The 22,190-nt window shown below is 41.7% G+C and overlaps 1 protein-coding gene across 10 annotated transcripts in view; it reads right to left on the bottom strand.

Moving 5' to 3' along the window:
• FRY (FRY microtubule binding protein) overlaps positions 1-22,190 on the bottom strand; it is a 524,498-nt gene that overhangs the window by 189,389 nt on the left and 312,919 nt on the right. For all 10 annotated transcript variants that reach the window (XM_049853229.1, XM_049853227.1, XM_049853221.1 and 7 more), the window contains 4 exons: positions 10,438-10,577; positions 4,688-4,778; positions 4,193-4,272; positions 4,024-4,104 (listed from right to left, as the gene is read on the bottom strand). In XM_049853229.1, coding sequence (XP_049709186.1) covers positions 4,024-4,104; positions 4,193-4,272; positions 4,688-4,778; positions 10,438-10,577 — 392 coding nt within the window. The remainder of the gene's footprint in view (positions 1-4,023; positions 4,105-4,192; positions 4,273-4,687; positions 4,779-10,437; positions 10,578-22,190) is intronic.

Here is a 22,190-nt window from a genome sequence, read left to right as displayed (position 1 = left end):
GATGAACAGGCTTTTTACTACCTGCATGGGACTTTACAATTTGATCTGGTGGATGAAAAAACAAGAACAAAACCAAAACAAATACACCCCCATCCCCAAAGAACTTAAAGTAAGTATATTATTTGAAAGTAAAATAATACTGATGACAACAGCAATGACATACCATGTTGTTCTTAGGTGCTGTTGAGTCAATTCTGACTCACAGCGACCCCCTGTGACAGAGTAGAACTGTCCTGTAGGGTTTTCCAGGCTTAAACCTTACAAGAGCAGATCGCCAGGTCTTTCTCCTGCAGAGTTGCTGGGTGGGTCTGAACAGCCAGCCTTTTGGTTAGCAGCTGGGTACTTAACCGTGTCTGCTACCAGGGCTCCCTAATATATTGTACAGGATTAAAAAAAATCAATCTTAAATCTAAGAGGACAGAAAGTAGTAGCAGATTTTCAAAGTACCTATGGCTAAAGGAATGTGCTCATAAAAACTATCCAAGTTACTTCTGAATTGGCTGGTTTGATTCTTATTAAAAAAACAAGTTAAAGCTCTAAGACTCCTTGTATTTTGCTTCCTGAGTCTATCGGCCTGATGTTCTGTGTAAACGTAATGGCTGATCAGGAGCAAGTCATGATTAGAAAGGGTAATTATGATTACTAAAGTGAAAGGGAAACTAATAGAATCCCAGAAGTTTGAAACGATTTTTGGCAGCTCAAAGTAGAAATTTCAGACAAATAATGTAGGTGGCAAGCATACTGATCGTGTTTCATCAAAAGCCAGCCCAAGACTGTAACATCTATCAATAAAGGTTAACTACACATTGACTAGCAGCCCTGGTGTCACAAAAGTTAAGTGCTTGACTGATAATCACAAGGTGGGTGGTTTGAACCCACCAACAGCTCTGCAGAAGAAGGCCTGGAGATCTGCTCCCGTAAAGATCACAGCCTAAGAAACCCTATGGGGCAGTTCTCCTCCGTCACGTGTTGTCGCTATGAGTCAGAATCAACTCGATGGCACCCAACAACAACATATGTTGACTGTTGAGAATAAATCATGGGTTATTTGAATCTGAGATTACTACTTTAAGAGAAGACTGGCTGGCCAAGGAGCTGTCTGGCGACTGGAAAGATTGGAACATTGTCCAAATTGAGGCATTGCTTACATCCTATTATTGCAGAATCAGGATCAATACCCATGTCAGGAAAATTTTACAAAGCCAATGTTGGCATGAAAACATTGGCTTGGTGGACTAAATCTAACCTAATATGGAAATTCCTATAATCTTAGCATACTGCTTACTTATGATATTGTTTCCCAGTTCATTCACAACCAGCTCAAAATCAACAGAGCTGAGGAGAGTCATTCCAAGCTACCAACATCACTATGCAAAATCCACAAAAACTGAGGAGAACACAGAAAGCCATTTTTGGCTTATTAAACTTCCCAGAGAGTATGAAGAATCATGCTAAGACTAATTACAAAGAAATATGTTGACATTTTCAGAGTTGGACTAACTGGCAGGCAAATAAGCAATGATCGTTTTTCTGAACATTTCCGGGAATAAGGTAGAGACGCTTGAATGAATTGGTCAGAAAACTGTAATTTATCTCTTCAAAATCTAATGCTTTCATTATTCAACTGAATAGAAATATCTCCAAAATTCATTACATCGTTTTTTCCTTAGTGACTCACGAACCACAATTTCTATAATACTCTATAATAAAACTACAATCTGGTCTCACACAAAATGGCCTATTGTTTACTTCCTATATATGCTTGGGCCAGTTTTTCTTTTTTCTCTGTTGCTGTCAGGCTTTGAGCTGATATTCCTCACTGGTATCAGTTATCTACTTCTAGAATTTTCTTCTTTTCCTTCCAGCACCGATGTGTTATGTGTTAGAGAGAGGTTTTGTTTGCGGTCGAGTTGATTCTGACTCATAGTGACCCCACGTGACATAGCAGATCTGCCCCATAGCGCTTCCAAGGCTGTCATCTTCAGGGGAGAAGATCACCAGGTCTGTCTCTCACGGAGTCACTGGGGGGGTTGGAACTGCCAACCTTTTGGTTAGCAGCCAAGTGTTTAACCTTTGTGCCACCAGGGCTCCTTAGAAAAACAGGTAACAGAGATTAATAGGTAAATGGGCTTAGAGTAAATAAGTCACACCAGGGAGTTTTGTGTCTCCGTTTTACAAACTATGTCTTAAGAACCATGCCTGAGCTCTTGCCTATAATGTGGCTGGGTAATGTTGCTGAGTAAGTAAAATCTGTTTTTTTTAACTTTTATTTTTGATAAATTGTGTATTTCATGCTATGAAGTTAAGAGATCCCATCTCTGGAAGATAAAAACCTATTTCTGAAGATCTCATTTCACAAGACGGGGCCTCACCGCTGCTCTCAGCTGGCCTCTCGGCCTGAATTCCCACGTCTCTGGCTCCTCTAACCGACCCTCGTGTGCGATTTTGCCCGATTTGCCTCAGGGTTGGCTAAACGCAGAGTGGTAAACTAAGGTGTGACGTCACTTCTGGAAGAAGTATATTATCCTAATACATGGTCTAACACTACTTTGTTCTATTGTGCTAAGCAGTGTCATGGAGCCAGATAAATTTAGCAATGAGAATTTCCCCCCAACTTGTTTCCATGGCAGAGTCTGGGACGTTTTCAGGTCGGCTAAATCAAGTAAGGTCTACAGTAAAAGGACAATTTTAGAACAGAATTTCCCGAGTCTACTCGTGGTTGACATACTGTAACCACCCACCCACAGGGTAGAGATAACAAAACTGGTAAACTGATAAACTTCTTTGGAATGTTTGGGCAGACCCAAATCCCAAACCAAACCCACTGCTGTCAAGTTGATTTGACTTATAGCAACACTATAGGACAGAACAGAGCCGTCCAAAGGGTTTCCAAGGAGCAGCTGGTGGATTCAAACTGCCGACTTTTTGGTTAGCAGTTGAACACTTAACCACTGCACCACCAGGGCTTCTGTTTGGGTAGAGAGAGAAGCAACCTGGTTAGTTCCTTTATTTCTGTGATGCAGTAATCAGAAGCCCATGGACTCTGGGTAGGATCTGCTCTAATTGTCAAGCGACAAAGATAACAAGGGAACAAAGTAGGAAAAGACTTGGTACCTGCTTTGGAGGACCTTCCAGTCTAGCTTCAGAGATAGGATACATACAGCAAAAAGAACCCAGCTCTGTATAATCTCACACACGAGGCCCCCTTCCTCGGTGTCTCAGTTTCCTACTGCTGCTATAACAGAAATGCCACAGGTGGGGGGCCTTAACGAACAGAAATTTACTCTCTCACAGTCTAGGAGGCTAGAAGCCCGAATTCAAGCCACCAGCTCTAGGGGAAGGCTCTCCCTCTGTTGGCTCTGGGGGAAGGTCCTTGTCTCTTTTTAGCTTCTGCTTCTTGGATCCTTGGAGATCTCATGTGGCCTGGCAATTATCTTCCCCCATCTCTGCTTTCCTCTCTGTGGCTAATCAGCTTGGTTTATACGTCAGGGGTGACTGGCTTAAGACATACCCTATACTGATATGGCCTTATTAACATAAGAAAGAAAACCCTATACCCAAATGGGATTACTTCCACAAGTGGCAAAAACAAAAACCTGTTGCCATTGAGTCGATTCCAACTCATATCGACCCTGCAGGACAGAGTAGATCTGCCCCATTGGGTTTCTAAGGAGTGGCCACTGGATTCGAACCGCCAACATTTTGGTTAGCAGCCGTAGCTCTTAACCACCGTGCCACCAGGGCTCCACCACAAATATAACTCATATGAAACCAAACCCACTGCCGTCAAGTCGACTCTGACTCGTGGTGATGCCATGTGTGCAGAGTAGAACTGTGCCTCCATGGAGTTTTCAAGGCGTTCACCTTTCAGAAGAAGACTGCCCAAACACCTCTGGGTGGGCTTGAACTGCCAACCTTTTGGTTAGTAGCTGGACACTTAACTATTTGCACCACCAGGGAGTCTGGTGGTGGGATACAAGAGGTAACCGTCCTCTGTAGGAAACGGTTCTGCTGCTTACTTACTTAGCTTGTGCCAACACTCCAGTGACTTCTGCATACAAGTCTGCCACAATGTGCATATTGCCCGTGTTAGGACCAAGGTACCTGAGCAAGGCAAACGAGACGAGTCAGGGAGCCTGGTTGTCTGAAGACAGCGAACTCTCTGAAATCCTAAGGTGAGAAATATCCTTACCCTTCTTTGTATTTAAAGTGCTTGAAAGCCAAATTAATGACATCGTGTATTAAACTGTCTGTTACAGGATGAAGGGGAATCTGAAAAGAAGAAACAATATGGCTCTTAATCTGGAAGGGAATGTTAAAGATGAAATCAGCAACAGTACTTCCAGAAACTATACATACAGCCTTTAACCCTGCTGCCTGTCCGACTGATAGCGACCCTGCAGCACAGAGTAGAACTGCCCCATAGGATTCCCAAGGCTGTAAATCTTTATGGAAGCAGACTGCCACATGTCTCTCCCATAGAGTGGTTGGTGGGTTCAAACCGCTGACCTTTTGGTTAGCAACCGAGCAATTTTAAGTACAGAACCACCAGGGCTCCTTCAAATATAATTCCTTTGGCTCAGTATTTAGAATTCATGAACAATTTAATAAACTTAGACTTCAAAAAATTAAATTGCTTTTAGAGTAATAAAGCTTATTTAAAAGTAACATTAAATTAACCACCTACCTGTTTCAAAACTTCTATTAATACTAAAGAAAAAATAAAATCAATGGCAAGGTCCCGTCTTTCCATTAAATAATCTCGTTGCTGTTCATCGCTGTAAAATTTAAAATATTCATATTAAATGGCATTGCAAATACTCCAAGAGTCATATAATTCATCAAAAACCGAAGACGCAAACCCAGTGATTGGAAAGTGATTTGGTTATTACAGTGAGATTACAATGCCGAATACACACTAAGGCTAGTTCTATCATCAGCGTGGTCCAGTGGACAAACGTTGGATCTGAAGCCAGAATATGGTAAATTTTACATTCTCAGCTATGTCAATTGAGTAGGTATTTGTGAGCCTGTGTCCTCATCTTGGGAACTTTTCTAAGGTAACTTTGAGCCCAGTAATTCTATCTCCACAGAAAATGAGATGGACACACAAGATGGCGTTACCTCATGGGAGGTCTACAGTAAACACCAACAAAAGGATGCTGGCGAAAGCTTCCGTGAAGAGCTAAACGATGTAGGGAAATACTGTGATCACCCACTGGCGCAGGACTGAAGGTGGGGAAGAAAGGATTCAAATCGTTTCTCTTTTTTTTACCAGTCCTTTTTTTTTTTTTTAACAGTCCCTTTCTTGGCTGTTTGCCACTTGAGATTTAGTGAAAGGAGGGAAGTAGAAGTGAAAGGGGGGTGGAAGAGGGAAAGAGAGAAAGGCAGGTGGAAGAAGAGGCTGTTGTTAGCTGCTGTCCAGTCGATCCTCACTCATGGCGACCCCACGCATGCAAAGTAGAACTACCCCCATAGGGTTTTCAAGTCTGTGACCTTCGGAAGCAGATCACCTGGCCCGTCTTCTGAGGGGCCTCTGGGTGGATTCCAACCACCAATCTCTCGGCTGGTAGTTGTGGTAAGACTGCACCCTGTCAAAGGTGGAAAATTTGCGAGACCCAGGAAAATGAGGCAGTCTCGTCCTGTTCCGGCTCTCACATGTTTCACTGTACATAAACACCGAAGATGCTATATACTTAATAAGCCACTTTATGCATTCGAATAAAATGCAAGACATAGACTTTTCCAGTAATGAATTCAGCTTTATGGCTGGCTTGAGGTCTAACTGCTGGGAGACAGTAGCATTTGACAACATTTATTTGGCAGTCATAATGTTGAGATTGTCCTAATCTCAGGAATCACAACCCAAGTGCGCATCCGTCATGTGGGACTACCGTCAGGGGGTGAGGCCCCGCCTCCCTAATGCTCCTGTCCTTCTCTGTAGTAACAGAAACCTATATTGTTCGCCACCTCTGGGTTACAGACCCTCATTCTTTTGGCTTTCCCCTAAACACACATTCTCTCTCTCTTATTTTAAATTTTCGAATGCCAACTAAAATGCTACTAAATCGAATTTCAAGGTCTTGCTTCTGTACTTGACCTCAGCAGTTACTCTGATCTGCAAATGATCGGCAACGTGATTAAAAACCTATCACTACCCATCCGTCAGGAAATGAGCTCCTGAAAAAGTCTAGTTTTGGTAAAATTCTGACAAGATGGAGGAACACAAATAAGGCACTAATTTAGCTCGCTAAACCTGCCCCGCCCCCACCACAGCCAAGTTTTAACGTCTGTTCATAAGCCAGCGTGTAATATGGGAAAAACAATAAAACGATCCCATTAATTTATTAACCACAGAGTCGCAACCATTTTCAGAAACAGAATTGAAATTCTAACGATCAAATTTTATTTCATAAATTAAACAAGTATTTGTGGGGAGAGGCCGTGATAGGATACAGGTTTCTTTTCGGGATCATGAAAACATTCCAGAATCAAAGTGGTGATGGTTGCATCCATACCCTTATGAATATACTAAAAACCATTGAAATGTACACTTTAAAAAGTGGCTGATTTTATAGTATGTGAATTATTTTGAATCTCAATTCAAAAAATCCTTTCTGAACTCCAAAAAAATTATTCAATGAAAAAGCTATTAATCTCTCCCCAAAACAAAATGATGAATGATTGAATCTCACATAACTCAAGTCTATCATGAGGCTCAGATACAAGTTCAGATCAAATGTAATTTGGTAAAATTACATGTCCTTAATTTCAAGAGAAGCCTATTTTATATATAAGTGTTTTTAAGTATTAGAACTGTCAAGAAAAGCGAGAGAGAAACCATCCAGCAGAAGCAGTTAATATGTGAATTTCGGAGTGATTAGTTTCAGTTTTCTGTCCTTCTAACCACAAAAAAGGTTGCACAATTGATTCATGTGGGAAAATTTAGTTGCTTAAAACAATACCTTTCTTTTTTGAAAAAAGGTAACTGTTTTCAACTTTCATATATTCACTTTCTTGCTCAAGTAGGTTGATTTCAAATACATGAAATGATATATGTCATCACTGTTGTGCGCATCAAGTCAGTTTTGACTCACAGCGACTCTATAGGACAGAGGGGAAATGCCCCATAGGGTTTTCTAGGCTGTAACCCTGACGGGAGCAGGTCATCAGGCCTTTCTCCTGCGGGGCCGCTGGCTGGGTTCGAACCACTAACTCGTTGGTTAACAGCTTATTGCTTAATCACCGCACCCCCAGGGTTCCTTACCAAATGATATATATTTACTTACAATTTTGGGGGTCACACATTAGTTTGACCTATGAGAATCTTAAATTTTATGGCCGCTGAAGTTGATTGTGCAACAAGTAAGTTCCGCTTTTCAAATCCACAAGAGGATGAAGCCACAGAATAAATGAACACAATTCTCGGCTGGAAGGGAAGTCAGAGGTCTTTCTGCTAATGAAGAGGCCCAGAGAGGTGGAGAATTGCCCCAAGTCACACGGCGAATCAATGGCAGTGCAAGGGCTGCCACTACCTTCCAGCCCTGCGTCCTTCTCCCCACAGCACACCAAGTACTCAGGGTGATCCTCACCTGAGGCCCACTCTCACCCCACCTGCAGTTGTTTCAGGAGGCAGTTTGAAAGGTGGTTATGGGCATATGCTTTCAAGTCAAACAGACCTGTTCTAGAATCATGACTCTGCCACTACCAAGCTGTGTGGCCTCGGACGAGTCACTTAACCTCTCTGAGCCTCAGGTGACTCATTTCTCTTAGGTGAAAAGTAGGTGTAAGCAACAGAACGCACCTCATAGAGTTATTGTGAGGATGCAAATGAAATCCTGGTTGTGAACCGTGGATGTCACCTGCAGCACTCTTCTTACCCTTAAGATCTAGATAGATTGCTTCAAACTCCCATTTCCCTCCCCCAAAATATCTGCAAATTTCTACTTGTTACCCGTTGCTGTCCAGTTGATTCCCACTCATAGTGCCCCCATGTGACAGAATAGAACTGCCCCATAGGGTTTCCTAGGCTGTCATCTTAACGGGAACAGATTGCCAGGTCTTTGTCCCGTGGAGCCAGTGGGTGGGTTTGAACCACTGACCTTTCGGTTAGCAGCTGAGTGCTTAACCACCGTGCCACCAGGGCTCCCTTGCACATTTCTAGGTGTTTAAAATCACATGGGCACCTGTATCTTTGGCTTTCTTCTTCCTCTGAGTTCTTGTTCTCAAATTATGGCCATTTTTTAAAGCCTCCCTCCCCAGGTATTAACCCAAACTGAGAACTCAAACCCTTCCTGTCATTTCTACAACAACTACCCCGAAATATTCACAGCCACAGAAGTAGCAAACCATCCAGGCCTGCGTGTGTATAGCACACTTTACTGAGGGTTTGGGGAAGGAGAAGAACTTGCTGCAGCATGGGAAATGCCTTCAGATTGAAGATGAGGTACAGAGAGGTGGAGAACCACCCAAAGCCACACAGTTAATTAGTGGTGGCGCCAGGACTCCAGCTACCTTCCAGTCCATCATTCCTTCCACTACAGTACAGTGAACACCCAAGATGACTCCAACGAGGGCTAGAAGATCCTCCAGGCAGCCCACGCAGGTGGTGCAGGCCTGGGTGTAGACTGGAGGAGAGAGGGCACAGGAAAGAAGCCGGTTAAGATGGTAACCTGAGGACCCCATGCTGAATTTTCAAAGAGCCCTGGTGGTGCAACAGTTAAGTGCTTGGCTGTTAACCAAAGGGTTGGGGGTTTGAACCCACCCAGCAGCTTGGCAGGGCAAAGTCCTGGTACGATGCAGTTAGTTACTTTTGTATGTGGCCTTTCTACTCATGGTCTTGGAACTCCTACCCAGGTGACTTGTGATAGGAAACTGTGGCCTACCAAGGGAATTGGTCAGTTTTGCCTTAAAAGAGAGCCAATTCCAGAGCAGAGAGGAGGGACCAGCAGAGAGATCCAGCAGCAGAAGACGGTGCGGTGGGCTTCTCAGACCATGGAGAGAGAAAGCATTAGGGCAGAGACTGAGGGCCAGCGAGAGGCGTGCCTGTGAGCGCAGCTGAGAAGAGGCTATCCTGATGGAAGAACTGTATCCTGAGTGTTCCTGAGCCTGAATTTTAATTGTTATTTCCCTGGTAAACCCCATAATCGTGAATATGGTCTGTGAGTCCTGTGTGGACATTGCGATGAATTATCAAACCCAGCAGAGAAGTAGAGAGTGCCACAGAAGGGATGGCTGGTGTCAGAATTAGTAGAGATGGCAGAGAGAGAAGGCATGTCTAACCTCTGCCTCACAGGACTCAGCCTTGGTTTGTTGATCTTGGTTCTCCTCCCCCCTTGTGAAGCTAGGGGAGGTCAGACATCGCCCCCACGCCATTTTTACACCTGGCAATCTATTTCTATAAAGATTGCAGCCTAGAAAACCCTATGGGGAAGTTCTACTCTGTCACACGGGTTGGTATGAGTTGAAATTGACTTGGTGGCACCTAACAACAGCAACAATGAATTTTCAATCCGTAACAGCCAGCAGAGACCAGATATTCAAAACGTGCACACTGCTGCAGACCGGGTGGTCCCTGGAGTCGCTGCCAGGTATCTATGGGCAGAGGCAGAATACCTCCAAGCCTCACAACTCTCATTTTGATTTACGTTTCTTTGGAAGAAAAGAAGAGGTTTAAAGGTTATCTCAGGGCAACAGTTTGGGGTGTTCATTCAGCCTCAATAGCTCCAGAAGTTCTGGATTTCATTGTGAATTTGAAATTCTGTTCCTTTCTCCTCCCAGCTTTTCATCAGGATTCTTCCACAGAGTCTTAGATCAAAATATTCTGCAGGGGTAGTCAGGCACCATCTAGTTCTTCTGGTCTCATAGCAAAGGGCGCAGATGTTCATAGTGGCAGAATTTTCCCCTCTGGTTTCTGACTTTCCTTTTTCCTCTGCTGCTCCAGGTGACTGCAGACCTATATTTGTAGCTTGGATGGATGCTCAGATGCTTTTAAGAGCCCAGGCACTACATAGATAATCTTCAAACCTTAAACCTCAAACCAAAACTTGTCCTGGAAGTTGGCTTTGAACCAAACAACAGTTTAGCCTAATTAGTAATGGATGTCTTCCCCCAGCACTGTGCTCTTTGGAAGGTGTATCTGTGAGGGATCAAACAGACAACAGAATCGCGAAAGGCTGAACGGGAGCTTAGGAGGCAGCGACTTTACGTTAACGGTGGTGGAATAATTTGGAAAAGGATACGGAGAATGATAGCACAACTTGAAAAATATAAACAATGTCACTGACTTGTACATGTGGAATTTGTTGAAACACTGTATCCTTTCCTGTGTATATTTTCACAAAAACAAATTAAAAATTTAAAAAACAGAGTAAAGGAAAAAAAAAAAAAAAGAAGTGAAAAGAAAGAAGCCATAATCCTTACACAAGAGAACGGTACCTTTTTGATTTATTGCTTGTTCTTGGTCTGTATTCGTGTGACTCATCCTCAATGCCGTTTTGCCTTTTATACCAGTCAAATAATGTGCGGAGAATGGAAGGCAGGCAGTACTCAGACAGGGAGCTCATCGAGCTGATGACCTACAGAGAAGAACACAGGCAATTAAAAGGTTGGGCGGCACTGTCAAATACTGAGAAATTTTGATTTCACGAACAGTTCCAAGTGACCTTCATTAAAAATTTTCTTACTTATCACAGTCCCTTATTTAATATTCTTTATTAGTATACTGCCAAAAAGACTTAATGCTACAATGGTTAAGTTCTCAGCTGCAAACCCAAAAGTTTGGCAATTCAAACCCACCAGTGGCTCTGCAGGAGAAAGACCTTGCAATCTGGTTGCATAAAGATTATAGCCAAGAAGACTTTACGGGGGCAGTTCTGCTTTGTCACATGGGGTTGCTACGAGTTGGAATTGACTTGACGGCACCCAACAACCACAAGAATCCAAGACTCTTTTTTTTAAATAATAATTTTTATTGAGCTTTAAGTGAACGTTTACAAATCAAGTCAGTCTGTCACATATAAGCTTATATACACCTTACTCCGTACTCCCACTTGCTCTCCCCCTAATGAGTCAGCCCTTCCAGTCTCTCCTTTTGTGACTATTTTGCCAGTTTCTAACCCTCTCTACCCTCCCATCTCCCCTCCAGACAGGAGATGCCAACACAGTCTCAAGTGTCCACCCGATACAAGTAGCTCACTCTTCATCAGCATCTCTCTCCTACCCATTGTCCAGTCCTTTCCATGTCTGATGAGTTGTCTTCGGGAATGGTTCCTGTCCTGGGCCAACAGAAGTTTGGGGACCATGACCGCCGGGATTCCTCTAGTCTCAGTCAGACTATTAAGTCTGGTCTTTTTGTGAGAATTTGGGGTCTGCATCCCACTGATCTCCTGTTCCCTCAGGAGTTCTCTGTTGTGCTCCCTGTCAGGGCAGTCATCGGTTGTGGCCGGGCACCAACTAGTTCTTCTGGTCTCAGGATGATGTAAGTCTCTGGTTCATGTGGCCCTTTCTGTCTCTTGGGCTCATAGTTATCGTGTGACCTTGGTGTTCTTCATTCTCCTTTGCTCCAGGTGGGTTGAGACCAATTGATGCATCTTAGATGGCCGCTTGTTAGCATTTAGGACCCGAGACGCCACTTTTCAAAGTGGGATGCAGAATGTTTTCATAATAGAATTATTTTGCCAATTGACTTAGAAGTCCCCTGAAGCCATAGTTCCCAAACCCCCGCCCTTGCTCTGCTGACCTTTGAAGCATTCAGTTTATCCCGGAAACTTCTTTGCTTTTGGTCCAGTCCAGTTGAGCTGACCTTCCGTGTATTGAGTATTGTCCTTCCCTTCACCTAAAGTAGTTCTTATCTACTAACTAATCAGTAAATAACCCTCTCCCACCCTCCCTCCCTCCCCCCCTCGTAACCACAAAAGCATGTGTTCTTCTCAGTTTATACTATTTCTCAAGATCTTATAATAGTGGTCTTATACAATATTTGTCCTTTTGCCCCTGACTAATTTCGCTCAGCATAATGCCTTCCAGGTTCCTCCATGTCATGAAATGTTTCACCGATTCGTCACTGTTCTTTATTGATGCATAGTATTTCATTGTGTGAATATACCACAATTTATTTAACCATTCATCCGTTGATGGACACCTTGGTTGCTTCCAGCTTTTTGCTATTGTAAACAGAGCTGCAATAAACATGGGTGTGCATATATCTGTTTGTGTGAAGGCTCTTATTTCTCTAGGGTATATTCCGAGGAGTGGGATTTCTGGGTTGTATGGTAGTTCTATTTCTAACTGTTTAAGATAACGCCAGATAGATTTCCAAAGTTGTTGTACCATTTTACATTCCCACCAGCAGTGTATAAGAACTCCAATCTCTCCGCAGCCTCCCCAACATTTATTATTTTGTGTTTTTTGGATTAATGCCAGCCTTGTTGGAGTGAGGTAGAATCTCATTGTAGTTTTAATTTGCATTTCTCTAATGGCTAATGATTGAGAGCATTTTCTCATGTATCTGTTAGCTGCCTGAATATCTTCTTTAATATAGTGAGTGTTCATATCCTTTGCCCACTTCTTGATTGGGTTGTTTGTCTTTTTGTGGTTGAGTTTTAACAAAATCCTATAGATTTTACAGATCAGGCGCTGGTCGGAGATGTCATAGCTGAAAATTCTTTCCCAATCTGTAGGTGGTCTTTTTACTGTTTTGGTGAAGTCTTTAGATGAGCATAGGTGTTTGATTTTTAGGAGCTCCCAGTTATCTGGTTTCTCTTCGTCATTTTTAGTAATGTTTTGTATTCTGTTTATGCCTTGTATTAGGGCTCCTAACGTTGTCCCTATTTTGTCTTCCATGATCTTTATCGTTTTAGTCTTTATGTTTAGGTCTTTGATCCACTTGGAATAAGTTTTTGTGCATGGTGTGAGGTATGGGTCCTGTTTCATTTTTTTGCAAATGGATATCCAGTTATGCCAGCATCATTTGTTAAAAAGACTATCTTTTCCCCAATTAACTGACACTGGGCCTTTGTCAAATATCAGCTGCTCATATGTGGATGGATTTATATCTGGGTTCTCAATTCTGTTCCATTGGTCTATGTGCCTGTTGTACCAGTACCAGGCTGTTTTGACTACTGTGGCTGTATAATAGGTTCTAAAATCAGGTAGAATGAGGCCTCCCACTTTCTTCTTCTTTTTCAGTAATGCTTTATTTATCCGAGGCTTCTTTCCCTTCCATATGGAGTTGGTGATATTTTTCTCCATCACATTAAAAAATGTCATTGGAATTTGGATCGGAAGTGCATTGTATGTATAGATGGCTTTTGGTAGAATAGACATTTTTACTATGTTAAGTCTTCCTATCCATGAACAAGGTATGTTTTTCCACTTAAGTAGGTCCTTTTTAGTTTCTTGCAGTAGTACTTTGTAGTTTTCTTTGTATAGGTCTTTTACATCTTTGGTAAGATTTATTCCTAAGTATTTTATCGTCTTGGGGGCTACAGTGAATGGTACTGATTTGGTGATTTCCTCTTCAATGTTCTTTTTGTTGATGTAGAGGAATCCAAGTGATTTTTGTATGTTTATCTTATAACCTGAGACTCTGCCAAACTCTTCTATTAGTTTCAGTAGTTTTCTGGAGGATTCCTTAGGGTTTTCTGTGTATAAGATCATGTCATCTGCAAAGAGAGATAATTTTACTTCCTCCTTGCCAATCCGGATGCCCTTTATTTCTTTGTCTAGCCTAATTGCTCTGGCTAGGACCTCTAGCACAATGTTGAATAAGAGCGGTGATAAAGGGCATCCTTGTCTGGTTCCCGTTCTCAAGGGAAATGCTTTCAGGCTCTCTCCATTTAGACTGATGTTGGCTGTTGGCTTTGTATAGATGCCCTTTATTATGTTGAGGAATTTTCCTTCAATTCCTATTTTGCTGAGAGTTTTTATCATAAATGGGTGTTGGACTTTGTCAAATGCCTTTTCTACATCACTTGATAAGATCATGTGGTTTTTGTCTTTTGTTTTACTTATATGGTGGATTACATTAATGGTTTTTCTAATATTAAACCAGCCTTGCATACCTGGTATAAATCCCACTTGGTCGTGGTGGATTATTTTTTTGATATGTTGTTGAATTCTCTTGGCTAGAATTTTGTTGAGGATTTTTGCATCTATGTTCATGAGGAACATCGGTCTGTAATTTTCTTTTTTTGTGATGTCTTTACCTGGTTTTGGTATCAGGGAGATGGTGGCTTCATAGCATGAGTTAGGCAGTATTCCGTCATCTTCTATGCTTTGAAATACCTTTAGTAGTAGTGGTGTTAATTCTTCTCTGAAAGGTTGGTAGAACTCTGCGGTAAAGCCATCTGGGCCAGGGCTTTTTTTTTGTTGGGAGTTTTTTGATTACTGTTTCAATCTCTTTTTTTGTTATGGGTCTATTTAGTTGTTCTACTTCTGATTGTGTTAGTTTAGGTAGGTAGTGTTTTTCGAGGAATTCATCCATTTCTTCTAGGTTTGCAAATTTGTTAGAGTACAATTTTTCGTAATAATCTGATATGATTCTTTTAATTTCAGTTGGGTCTGTTGTGATGTGGCCCATCTCATTTCTTATTCGGGTTATTTGTTTCCTTTCCTGTATTTCTTTAGTCAGTCTGGCCAATGGTTTATCAATTTTGTTAATTTTTTCAAAGAACCAGCTTTTGGCTTTGTTAATTCTTTCAATTGATTTTCTGTTCTCTAATTCATTTAGTTCAGCTCTAATTTTTATTATTTGTTTTCTTCTGGTGCCTGATGGATTCTTTTGTTGCTCACTTTCTATTTGTTCAGGTTGTAGGGACAGTTCTCTGATTTTGGCTCTTTCTTCTTTTTGTATGTGGGCATTTATCGATATAAATTGGCCTCTGAGCACTGCTTTTGCTGTGTCCCAGAGGTTTTGATAGGAAGTATTTTCATTCTCGTTGCATTCTATGAATTTCTTTATTCCCTCCTTAATGTCTTCTATAACCCAGTCTTTTTTCAGGAGGGTATTGTTCAGTTTCCAAGTGTTTGATTTCTTTTCCCTAATTTTTCTGTTATTGATTTCCACTTTTATGGCCTTGTGGTCTGAGAAGATGCTTTGTAATATTTCGATGTTTTGGACTCTGCAAAGGTTTGTTTTATGATCTAATATGTGGTCTATTCTAGAGAATGTTCCATGTGTGCTAGAAAAAAAAGTATACTTTGCAGCAGTTGGGTGGAGAGTTCTGTATAAGTCAGTGAGGTCAAGTTGGTTGATTGTAGCAGTTAGGTCTTCCGTGTCTCTACTGAGCTTCTTACTGGATGTCCTATCCTTCTCCGAAAGTGGTGTGTTGAAGTCTCCTACTATAATTGTGGAGGTGTCTGTCTCACTTTTCAGTTCTGTTAAAATTTGTTTTATGTATCTTGCAGCCTTGTCATTGGGTGCATAAATATTTAATATGGTTATATCTTCCTGGTCAATTGTCCCTTTTATCATTATGTTTTTTTTTAGTGTCCTTCTTTATCCTTTGTGGTGGATTTAAGTTTAAAGTTTATTTTGTCAGAAATTAATATTGCTACTCCTCTTCTTTTTTGCTTATTGTTTGCTTGATATATTTTTTTCCATCCTTTGAGTTTTAGTTTGTTTGTGACTCTAAGTCTAAGGTGTGTCTCTTGTAGGCAGCATATAGACGGATCGTGTTTCTTTATCCAGTCTGAGACTCTCTGTCTCTTTATTGGTGCGTTTAGTCCATTTACATTCAGTATAATTATAGATAAGTATGTGTTTAGTGCTGTCATTTTGATGCCTTTTTATGTGTGTTGTTGACAATTTTTCCATTTACTTTTTTGTGCTGAGACGTTTTTCTTTGTAAATTGTGTGTTCCTCATTTTCATAGTATTTGACTTTATGTTTGCTGAGTCGTTACGTTTTTCTTGAGTTATGGAGTTGTTATACCTCTTTGTGGTTACCTTAATATTTACCCCTACTTTTCTAAGTAAAAAAGTAACTTGTATTGTCCTATATTGCCTTGTATCCCTCTCCATATGGCAGTTCTGTGCCACCTGTATTTAGTCTCTCTTTTTGATTATTGTGATCTTTTACATATTGACTTCAATGATTCCCTGTTTTGAGTGTTTTTTTTTTTTTTAATTAATCTTAATTTGTTTTTGTGATTTCCCTATTTGAGTTGATATCAGGATGTTCTGTTCTGTGACCTTGTGTTGTGCTGGTATCTGATATTATTGGTTTTCTGACCAAACAATTTCCTTTAGTATTTCTTGTAGCTTTGGTTTGGTTTTTGCAAATTCTCTAAGCTTGTGTTTATCTGTAAATGTCTTAATTTCGCCTTCATATTTCAAAGAGAGTTTTGCTGGATATATGATCCTTGGCTGGCAGTTTTTCTCCTTCAGTGCTCTGTATATGTCATCCCATTGCCTTCTTGCCTGCATGGTTTCTGCTGAGTAGTCTGAACTTATTCTTATTGATTCTCCATTGTAGGAGACCTTTCTTTTATCCCTGGCTGCTTTTAAAATTTTCTCTTTATCTTTGGTTTTGGCAAGTTTGATGATAATATGTCTTGGTGATTTTCTTTTTGGATCAATCTTAAATGGGGTTCGATGAGCATATTGGATAGCTATCCTTTCGTCTTTCGTGATGTCAGGGAAGTTTTCTGTCAGCAGATCTTCAACTATTCTCTCTGTGTTTTCTGTTGTCCCTCCCTGTTCTGGGACTCCAATCACACACAAGTTATTCTTCTTGATAGAGTCCCACATGATTCTTAGTGTTTCTTCATTTTTTTTAATTCTTTTATCTGATTTTTTTTTCCAGCTATATTGGTGTCAATTCCCTGGTCCTCCAGATGTCCCAGTCTGCATTCTAATTGCTCGAGTCTGCTCCTCTGACTTCCTATTGCATTGTCTAATTCTGTAATTTTATTGTTAATCTTTTGGATTTCTGAATGCTGTCTCTCTATGGATTCTTGCAGCTTATTAATTTTTCCACTATGTTCTTGAATAACCTTTCTTAGTTCTTCAACTGCTTTATCAGTGTGTTCCTTGGCTTTTTCTGTAGCTTGCCTTATTTCATTTCTGAGGTCATCCCTGATGTCTTGAAGCATTCTGTAAATTAGTTTTTTATATTCTGTATCTGGTACTTCCAGGATTGTATCTTCATTTGGGAAAGATTTTGAGTCTTTAGTTTGGGGAGTTGTAGAAGCAGTCATGGTCTGCTTCTTTATGTGGTTTGATATTGACTGCTGTCTCCGAGCCATCACTAAGATATTGCAGTGATTTATTCTACATTTGCTCACTGAGTCTTATCTTGTTTTGTTTTCTTTCAATATATGTAGATGGGCTACTAGATTGAGCTGTCTTGATTGTTGTAGCCCTTGACTCACTTATGTCCTATTACCAGCTGGTTTGGGCTGTTACCAGATATATAAGCCTGAGTCCATTCACTATTCTTGAGTAGAATCTGATTTTGGGTCCACCTAGAGAAGCTGTGGTGATAGTTGTGTGCACCAGACCTTAGGCCCCCAATGCAAGTACCTCTACAGATTGGTAGGTGCCACCCTCCTTAGATCCCTAAGGTAGAAGACTAGGTGGTCTGGGGGGATCTTCAGTCCTCAGTTCCCTGTTGTGGGTCAGTGAGGGCTCTGTTGAATATGCAGAGATATCAGACCTGGGAAACTTGTCTTTCCAGTAAATCCACTAAGACAATTGCAGTCAGATCCCTATCAGAAATGCCTTTGCATTATAATAGCCACCTTGTTCCCTGTAGGGATGAAAGCCTGAGACTGTGGATCACATACGCTTGGCCGGCGCTGGTTCTGTGTTTTTAGTCCAATTAGGGAAGGATTTTTGGTCCCCGGGTTTTTTGTGGTTGCTTCTCTCAGGCCAGAAGAATGATTTAGGAAAAGACCAAAAAAAAAGGAAAAGAAAAAAAGAAAAACCTCGGAGCAGTTCTCCCTCTGGCTCAGGAAATTCCAATGTTAATGAAGCCGCCTGGGAAGGGGAGGGGAGGGTTCAGATAAACAGGAAAGAGTAGCACCCCAGAATATAGACAAAGTTACTTATCTTGCTTGGGATGACTGTTTTATCTGAGATTCCCGAGGGACGTGTCGACTGTGTGCGCTGGGTGGGTAGAGATTGCACCGAGGGTCAGGCCTGCGTCCTGTGCTTGTGCTGTCCCAGAAGCCGTGGTTAGTTCCTCTGGTCCCAGTCCAAAGCCCAGCGCCAAGGTTCCCCGGCTGGAATGCTGCACTCCCGGCTCCAAAACCAGTCGCTGCCTCCCGGTGACTTCTCCTCCTGTCAGCCGTGTTGCTGTGCTGCCTGCATACACTGGCTGGGCTTCCCCCGAGGTCAGTTCAGGGGGCTAGGGTTGCGCCCTGTTTTTGCGCTGTCTCAAGGTGCCGTGCTCAGCTCCCCTGCGCCCAGTCCAAAGCCCGGCGCCAAGGTTTCCTGACTGGGACGCTGGTCCCAGGCTCCGAAAACAGTTGCTGCTTCTCCTTCGTTGTTAGTTCTCAGACTCTGTCACTCAGGTCAACTCTTTAGATCTGTGTTTGATGGTCAGGGTTCATAGATTGTCATGTATGTGATCAATTCACTTGTTTTTCTGAGTCTTTGTTGCAAGAGGGATCCAAGGTAGCATCTGCCTAGTCAGCCATCTCGGCCCCGCCTCCCCAAGATTCTTAATATTGACAAATGTTTCTCATATAATAATAATTCTGTGGTTCAAGAAAATTACTTTGACTCCCTATCATTCTAGAAATCAGATGTTAATTGCAGACAGGTGATCCATGGAACCACAAAGAAATTATTTTCCCACAGCATCTAGTACAGGACCTTGTACTTTTTTCCATTGTCATTGAGTCCATTCCAACTCATAGTGACCCTATAGAGCAGAGCAGAACAGCTCCATAGGGTTTCCAAGGCTGTACATCTTCATGGGCCCCCATGAGTACGTCAGTTCGTTGTACTGTGGGGGCTTGTGTGTTGCTGTGTTGCTGGAAGGTATGCCAACAGTATTCAAACACCAGCAGGGTCACCTATGGCGGACAGGTTTCAGCTGAGCTTCCAGACTACGACAGACTAGGAAGAAGGGCCCGATGGTCTACTTCTGAAAAGAATTCGCCAGTGAAAACCTTATGAATAGCAGCAGAACATTGTTTGATATAGTGCTGGAAGATGAGCTCCTCAGTTTGGAAGGCACTCAAAATACGACTGGGTAAGTAAGATCTGCCTCCTCAAAGTAGAGTCAACCTTAATGATGTAGATGGAGTCAAGCTTTTGGGACCTACATTTGCTGATGTGGCACGACTCAAAATGAGAAGAAACAGCTGCAAACATTCATTAATAATTGGAATGTGAGTGTACAAAGTATGAATCTAGGAAAATTGGAAATCGTCAAAAATGAAATGGAATGCATAAACATCGATATCTTGGGCATTAGTGACCTGAAATGGGCTGGTATCGGCCATTTTGAATCAGACAATCGTATGGTCTACTGTGCTGGGAATGACAACTTGAAGAGGAATGGCGTTGCATTCTTCATCAAAAAGAACATTTCAGATCTATCCTGAAGTACAACACTGTCTGTTAGTGATAGCATAATATCCATACACCTACAAGGAAGACCAGATACTATGATTATTATTCAAATTTACACACCAACCGCTAAGGCCAAAGATGAAGTAATTGAAGATTTTTACCAACTTCTGCAGGCTGAAGTTGATCAAACATGGAATCAGGAAGCATTGATAATTACAGGTGATTGGAGACAAAGAAGGAGGATTGGTAGTTGGAAAATATGGCCTTGGTGATAGAAACGATGCTGGAGATTGCATGGTAGAATTTTGCAAGACCAATGACTTTTTCATTGCAAATACCTTTTTTCAACAATACAAACGATGACTATACATGTGGACCTCGCCAGACAGAGTACACAGGGATCAAATCAACTACATCTGTGGAAAGAGATGATGGAAAAGCTCAATATCATCAGTCAGAACAAGGCCAGCGGCTGACTGCAGAACAGACCATCAACCGCTCATATGCAAGTTCAAGTATAAGCTGAAGAAAATTAGGACAAGTCCCCAAGAGCCAAAGTACAACCTTGAGCATATCCCATCTGAATTTAGAGACCATCTCAAGAATAGATTCGATGTGTTAAACATTAATGACCGAAGACCAGATGAGTCGTGGAACAACATCAAGGACATCACACACGAAGAAAGCAAGAGGTCATTAAAAAGACAGGAAAGAAAGAAAAGACCAAAATGGATGTCAGAAGAGTCTCTGAAATTTGCTCTTGAATGTCCAGTAGCTAAAGCAAAAGGAAGAAATGATGAAGTAAAAGAGCTGAATAGAAGATTTCAAAAGGTGGCTGAAGAAGACTAAAGTATTATAATGACATGTGCAAAGACCTGGAGGTAGAAAACCAAAAGGGAAGAACACGCTCAGCATTTTTCAAGCTGAAAGAACTGAAGAAAAAATTCAAGCTTCCAGTTGCAATAGTGAAGTATTCTATAGGGAAAATGTTAAACAACGCAGGAGGCATTAAACAAAGATGGAAGGAATATACAGTGTCATTATACCAAAAATAATTGGTTGACATTCAACCATTTCAGGAGGTAGCATAAGATCAGGAACTGACTGTACTGAGGGAAGATGTCCAAGCTACACTGAAGGCATTGGCAAAAAAACAAGCCTCCAGGAATTGAGAGAATACCAACTGAGATGTTTCATCAAATGCATTCAGCACTGGAGGTGCTCACTCATCTATGCCAAGAAATTTGGAATAGAGCTACATGGCCAACCGACTGGTAGAGATCCATATTTATGCCTATTCCCAAGAAAGGCAATCCAAGGGAATGCGGAAATTATCAAACAATATCATACAGAAGTAAAATTTTGCTGAGGATCATTCAAAAGTGGCTGCAGCAGTCTATCGATAGGCAACGCCAGAAATTCAAGCCGGATTCAGGAGAGGACATGGAACTAGGGATATCACTGCTGATGTCAGATGGATCCTGGCTGAAAGCGGAGAATACCAGAAGGATATTTACCTGTGTTTTATTGACTATGCTAAGGCATTTGACTGTGTGGATCATAACAAATTATGGATAACATTGTGAAGAATGGGAATTCCAGATCACTTAATTGTGCTCATGAGGAACCTGTACATAGATCAAAGGGCAGTTGTTCGGACAGAACAAGGGGACGCTGAGTGGTTCAAAATCAGGAAAGGTGTGTGTCAGGGTTGTATCCTTTCACCATACTTATTCAATCCGTATGCTGAACAAATAATCTGAGAAGCTAGAATATATGAAGAAGAACGGGGCATCAGGATTGGAGGAAGACTCATTAACAACCTGCATTCTGCAAATGACACAACCTTGCTTGCTGAAAGTGAAGAGGAAGCACTTACTGATGAAGATCAAAGACCACAGCCTTCAGTATAGGTTATACCTCAACACAAAGAAAACAAAAATCTTCACAACTGGACCAAGAAGCAACATCACGATAAATGGAGAAAAGATTGGGGTTGTCAAGGATTTTGTTTTACTTGGATCTATTATCAACGCCCATGGAAGAAGCAGTCAAGAAACCAAAGAATGCATTGCATTGGGCAAATCTGCTGCGAAAGACCTCTTTAAAGTGTTGAAAAGCAAAGATGTCACCTTAAAGACTAAGGTGCGCCTGACCTAAGCCATGATGTTTTCCGTCTCCTCATATGCATGGGAAAGCTAGATGATAAATAGGGAAGACCAAAGAAGGATTGAATTCGAATTGTGGTGTTGGGGAAGAATACTGAATATACCATGGACTGCCAAAAGAACAAACAGGTCTGTCTTGAAAGAAGTACAGCCAGAATGCTCCTTAGAAGCAAGGATAGCAAGACTACATCTCACAGACTTTGGACATGTTATCAGGAGGGATCAGCCCCTGGGGAAGGACATCACGCTTGGTAAAGTAGAGGGACAGGAAAAAGCAGAAGATCTTCAACAAGATGGATTGACACATGGCTGCAACAATGGGCTCAAGCATAACAACAATGGTGAGAATGGCACAGGACTGGGGAGTGTTTTGTTATCAGCTGGAACCAACTCAAGGCATCTAACAACAACAACAACAACAACATCTTTACGGAAGCAGACTGCCACATCTGTCTCCCTCGTAGTGGCTGGTGCCACATAGTGGCTGGTGGGTTC

The sequence above is a fragment of the Elephas maximus genome, chromosome 14, assembly GCF_024166365.1.
Source record: "Elephas maximus indicus isolate mEleMax1 chromosome 14, mEleMax1 primary haplotype, whole genome shotgun sequence".
NCBI classification, from domain to species: domain Eukaryota; kingdom Metazoa; phylum Chordata; class Mammalia; order Proboscidea; family Elephantidae; genus Elephas; species Elephas maximus.
This window is presented reverse-complemented; position numbering and strand designations above follow the sequence as displayed.